The sequence below is a fragment of the Perna viridis genome, chromosome 10, assembly GCF_037379345.1.
Source record: "Perna viridis isolate PV_CMFRI_1.1 ecotype Kerala chromosome 10, ASM3737934v1, whole genome shotgun sequence".
Taxonomy (NCBI): domain Eukaryota; kingdom Metazoa; phylum Mollusca; class Bivalvia; order Mytilida; family Mytilidae; genus Perna; species Perna viridis.
This window is the reverse complement of record NC_142454.1, coordinates 40,664,090-40,669,861: the sequence shown is the minus strand read 5'-3', so window position 1 is coordinate 40,669,861 and position 5,772 is coordinate 40,664,090. Positions and strand designations below refer to the sequence as shown.

At 34.1% G+C, this 5,772-nt stretch overlaps 1 protein-coding gene across 2 annotated transcripts; it reads left to right on the top strand.

Moving 5' to 3' along the window:
• Positions 1-861: 861 nt before the first annotated feature.
• LOC148605778 (uncharacterized) lies at positions 862-4,520 on the top strand. 2 transcript variants are annotated; one of them, XM_088549357.1, is made up of 2 exons: positions 862-1,050; positions 3,888-4,520. In XM_088549357.1, the coding sequence occupies exons 1-2, from the start codon at positions 1,005-1,007 to the stop codon at positions 4,466-4,468; spliced, it is 627 nt and encodes a 208-aa protein (XP_088405483.1). In that variant the 5' UTR covers positions 862-1,004; the 3' UTR covers positions 4,469-4,520. The 2 variants fall into 2 exon arrangements, with proteins under 2 accessions (XP_088405483.1, XP_088405484.1); XM_088549358.1 differs by lacking the exon at positions 862-1,050 and adding an exon at positions 2,285-2,563.
• Positions 4,521-5,772: the final 1,252 nt, after the last annotated feature.

The following is a 5,772-nucleotide window of genomic DNA, read 5'->3' as shown; positions in this document are numbered from 1 at the left end:
GGCTATAAATAGTAATAATTCCTCGTGGGGGTGAGAAAATACAACAATAAAACGAAATATAAAAATCTGTCGTGTTCGGATTTATCTTTTGAGGTCGGTACAGAATACAAACACTTTTAACAAGAAAGACAAAACACGACAAGTTTTAGTATTTAAGACAAGTACCAGATAGGTACATGAAGTAACTACGTGTGTAATGATTAGTAAGTAGCCAGTTTGACAATAGTGTAAACGACCAAGTTAAAGTACTTTGCACCCGTATTGGCTAGTCCAAAACAGGATTTGAGTACAGTATGGACTCATACAGTACATATTTCATATATTTATACAGTAATCTGTATATTTCACAAATAAACTTTTAGGCGACAACCGTTATACACTTCTTGAGAAGTATAGGTTTCCCGCACGCACGCTATACGAACACTAAACGCTCACCATGCGCACGATTAACGAACGCTTCTATCGTGTGATTAAACGAACGCTCCTGTCGTGCTTTTGTATTCTGCATATTTTGATTTCTGAATATTTTTTCTTGAACTTATAAAGTTTCCTTAACTATAACAAATTCCAATAATTGTTTGCGTGTATTCTGTGTTTTGTCATTTTTAGGACCATTCAAACCTACGAATTTGTTTTATAATTCAACTCAAAATAACAAGTATTTATTGAAAACTATCATGCACACAATCATTTTATAAATTGTATACATTTTTAAGCTAAACTATAATTGCCATTCAAATTACGCTTTGAATTTATAACTTCCATTGTCATGTCAAAAACCAACAATTTAAGTAATTTGTTTTTAAATTAAAGCTCAAATAATACATGTAGCATTAATCAAACTACATGCAACAGCTTGAACGTATAAATTCATACACGTATTAAATTCTACGAGTAATAGCCCCTGTCAAATGCACGAAACTTCAGCAACATAAATATGACCAAGCAGAATAATTCAGTTCTTTAGTTTGCATTAGGACCTGCCTGACAATTGTTAGTTCGTCATGTTTCTAAACTGGATAGTCATTTCATTGGCATTATTTTTTGTTGGTAAGTAACAAAAATAGTTTCATGTGCAAAGCTTTTTAAGGATGTTCGCTGGTCTATTTAAAAATAACAAGGATTTCAAAGGGTTTTGAAATCTTTTAAAATCTTTTATGTTAGAACAATATCAGAGGGGGAAAAATGATGGTTTAGTGCGCTCGTTAGATGTAAACATTTAAACTTTGGCTGGAAAAGGATTTCTGTAGATTTTCCATTGGTTTTGTTAGTAGGTCTTATCTATTAAAAGTACTTGAAAAGCAAAGATTTCATTAAAACTTCTTAAATAACATTTCCAGGCGTGTTTGATAAAATTATGAGAAGGAAAGTGGGTACACTGGTAAAAAAATGTATTATTGCTATGAAATTGATAAAACCAGAAGAGTCCGATAATCTGACAAAAATGGCTAAAATGATTGAACATAACCAGCGAACGTCCTTAACATGAGTTTCCGCACCTAGTCTGTTAAAAGAAGTTTTTCTTTATAGGCAGATGTTCAATTAAGAAATATGATCGATCAACATTCCAGCAATTTTTAATTAAACTGCAATTAAGAGCATGGAATGGTTAACATTTTAAGTACCATCTGTATAAGAATCAGGCAATGAGTGGCACATTATATTTCTCAGTGTGGCCTTTTTTGTCTAAATCATATTCAAATATATCTAGAAAACAACTGCAAAAGCTATTTAAATGTATCCCGAATCATTAGTGACGTAGACATTTTTTGACTGCTTACATAAGGAAAGAGTTCGGGAACATTTTCTCGCCATTTTCCAATAGTGCATTTCTACTGAATTTGACCTATCAATATCTTAAAAAGGCAAACTTTACAAACACTTTGACAATAATTTCTTGAGATTATGAGGTATGAATACATTGATAATGCAATTAAATATCAGTGTTTTTTTTTTTTCTTCATGTGCCACACCTTTTACACATTTTGCCTGATTCTTAGATGGATATGTACTTATACTCGACGTCACATACAGCACATTTTCGATTTGAAGCTCTATTTTTTAAACTGTCGGGACTTACTGCTAGAGTTGTCTCTCTTTTATTTAATCGGAAGATAGTTCGCATATATGCATGACGTGATAGTTCCAATTGGCTGAAATCGTGCGTAACAAATCCTTACGGGAAAATCCTATACTAATATCCGCCATGCTGGTTTCTACGGGACGATTTGTTTACAAACGAAGTTCGTAAGTTCCCGTCGAAGTCTGGTGACAATCGTCTGTTATATCGACTTCTCGGTGTTGTACGATGTTCGCGTAGAATAAATCCGAGATATCCGAATTAGCGCCGAAATGCATTCTGGGTTCTTTGGTTTTCGGACAAACCATTTAAACGTAAACAACGTCTCCTAGCAACCCGATCACTGTAAACATGGCCGACTTTTGACAATGTAAATATTGGGACCGAGAATTAAAATTTCACCGGAATTTAACGATTCGATGTTCAGGGAGAAGCCGTTTTTCTAAACCAATGAGCAAGTTATTTAAGACAATTTAAACGACGGTAGGTGTCAATAAAGTCGTAGAAAATATTTTTATTCAAATTTTAACAGTATCTTATTTATGTGACGCCGAGTATAGGGATTTCACATCACAAAAGCTATTTCTATTGGGTTTGCTGTAAAATTGTCAAATTAGAGAGTATATAGTAAACTTGATATTCACATGAAAAACATATCAATTTTCTTGTAAAATATTTGACATCAACTAAAATAAACCAATATGGGAAGGTACAGTAATGTAGCAAGCTTGAATACGCGCGAAATATCCAGTGCTGAGTTACATGTAGCTGTACGGCGATAGGAGTAAAGATACAGCATATATTCACGAATTTCGCACGTTTTATAACGGTTTTCAGTGCAGGGACGAATATTTACATCACTTTAGTTCTTCTCCGTTAAAGTCTTTCAAACATTTGATGTCATGGTATTTTTTTATCAATAGTAGAGCGTTGCAATGACGTTGACTGGATTTCAACAACTGACATAACTTTTGCAAGTCCTCTGTTGACACTTTTCAGTTACGGTGAACAATTTCCACAAATAAAAGAGCTCGCTTTGCTCGAATATAATTATATCAATGCTTTATAATTCGTCCCTGGTAATAATGCCATTAAAACATCTAATACTGATATCGAAAACTAAGTTTATATTTAACCAACACAACAGTCTTCTGTAATATAATAATTTGACAAAAAGTAATCACAAGAAGTTGAATAAGAAGTTGAATTTGTTTTCTGACATTTCAAGATATTTTCAATTAAGAGTAGAAACGAACGAAAAGTGTCTGTTGCATGAAAGTCAAGACAGACATATAGATATATTAATATGATAATTATGTCCTTAAGTAGCGCTCCAGCTAAGGATCATGCAAAATGTGATTCATGGGTAAAAAAGCCTACATACTTTTATTTTTGATATTTTGTTTGAAATGTCATAGTAAACAGAAATAAACATGTGTTTTTTCATATAACCCGTGATCTTAGGAGATATAAATTATATAGAATGCACTGTAGATTTCAAAAGTAAGGGAGATAACTCTGTAAATGGTGCTCAAATACCATAGAATCTACTGTATTTTCAATGTCGATTATCTCCTAAGAGCAGGCAGATTTGAATGAATAATTACACATTTCATAGTATAGACCCATAAAACAACTTAAATACAAAAAATAAAAAATATGTAGTCTTTTTTGGGGTGTATCACATTTTTCAGATTTTGCATGATTCTTACAAAGACTGCTTCTTAATTATGATTGTTCGATCGTAATAATATGTAACATGTAAAAAAAGTCTGCGTATATTTGTACACACGTAACAATGTTTTAGGGAATGTACAATGCGGTTCAACAATGAAACTTGTTTTGAAAAGAGACGGATGGTGTGGTGACAAACGTGATGGCTGTGGTTGGTGTGGTGACGACAAAAAGCGTGACGGATGCGGCAGATGGGGTGACGACAAAAAACGCGATGGATGTGGATGGTGTGGTGACGACAAAAAACGTGATGGATGTGGTTGGTGTGGTGACGACAAAAAGCGTGACGGATGCGGCAGATGGGGTGGCGACAAAAAACGCGATGGATGTGGATGGTGTGGTGACGACAAAAAACGTGACGGATGCGGCAGATGGGGTGACGACAAAAAGCGAGAAATGAGCGCAATTATCAGCAAAGATGACAAACGAGAAACCCACCATCACCACAGGCATCATCATCATCGTCATCACCATCATCATCATTCAAGTCATTACAGTAGCAGTAATGGGAAACCCGAACCTTCCCTAGTCACTGCACCGAAGCCAGTTCCTACCAACCCAGTCATTGTACCAACAGAGCAATATGACCCAACGTGGGATCTATTAGAAATGGCTCTTCTTGGTATGGGAGGTGACGACAAAAGACGTTCGTGAAATGGTCGGATAGATGATTTAACGTTTCATTTCCTAAAAATAAATTAGTAATAGTTTTTGTATTTGAATAAATAGTTTATCTTTTAAAGTATTGGTTAATATGAGGCAGGTGTAACCAGTAGGATGACGAATTTAATTATATTGACATTTTAAAATCAATATAATGCCTTTTATTGTTAACATCAACTAGGAATTATTTTTCTTCATAATTTAACAAAACGTTTTGATGTGGCTAGTTAAAGATACGAAACTAGTAAAGGTCCTTACTTCGTATTATTGATTGCCGGACTGGAATTTTTACTACGCATATGTAATTCATTTAGGTAGCCAGGTTACACGACCAGGTTGAATTCCAGCCAAAATGAAATCGCATTCTCGGGGCTACTTAGGTCGTAGGGTAACTCAATGACATATTGATTACCATTATAAGGAATTTTTCCCCACTTAAATGACACAGGTGGAAGAGGAGAAAATTGAATAAATAGATATATTTAATAATCTCTTAATTGATATTTCCACTCTTGTTGCTTTTCTAGAAATCTTTATTGTTCGTGTCATTTCTTGACGCTATTGAAACTTCTTGTCTCTACTTAGAGAGACTGCTATTTGTTAGTGTTCGTATTCGGGGACGAACTTTCCGTACAAATCTCCGAAAGACGTGACTTCTTGTCAGACTAAAATCAGACTTTCAGTTCTTCCAAGTTATGACCTCATTTCACGTTAAATACCGTTGTGAGGACTTCTTCTTCTATTACTAAGGATGTGGCACACTAACGATTTCAAAGATGACATTAACAAATGTACTGTTCCTGAACAATTTCTTTCAATTATTTGAAACCTTCAAGTTTCATTTTCCAATTCTCGAATTGACATCACAATATCATTTGACTTTTTTTTGTGAAATCGGACACGTCTGTGGCACTTGACATGTAAATATGCCGAAGAATTGCTTATTCTAATATCATTATAGCAGTTTTTAGCATTTTAATTAAAAGAATAAAATAAGTGAACTAATTTGTAACATCAACTTTAGGAATTGGCTTTAAGTGTCATTCTCTGCACGAATCAAGCAGTCAGTGAAATATGGAACAATATGTATAAAAAAGCCATCATTTTGATAGTGTAATCTTACTATTTGCACCATCAGAATCAATGAAAACAGACAATATTTTCCATATCATGCTTCACCATCTCTGTCAAAAACCACATTTTTCTAAGATTTTGTTGAAAAATTTCTGCGCATAGCCAGTGATGAAGGGGTCAAATATTAGTCTTTTCAAATAGAGAAAGTATCCATGAGTGAT

What these genes read in the sequence shown, in the direction of transcription:
- LOC148605778 (XM_088549357.1), top strand. Translation starts at nt 1,005, where the DNA reads ATGTTTCTAAACTGGATAGTCATTTCATTGGCATTATTTTTTGTTG. An exon ending in ATTGGCATTATTTTTTGTTG is followed by an intron (nt 1,051 to 3,887) that starts GTAAGTAACAAA and finishes ACAATGTTTTAG; the next exon opens with GGAATGTACAATGCGGTTCA.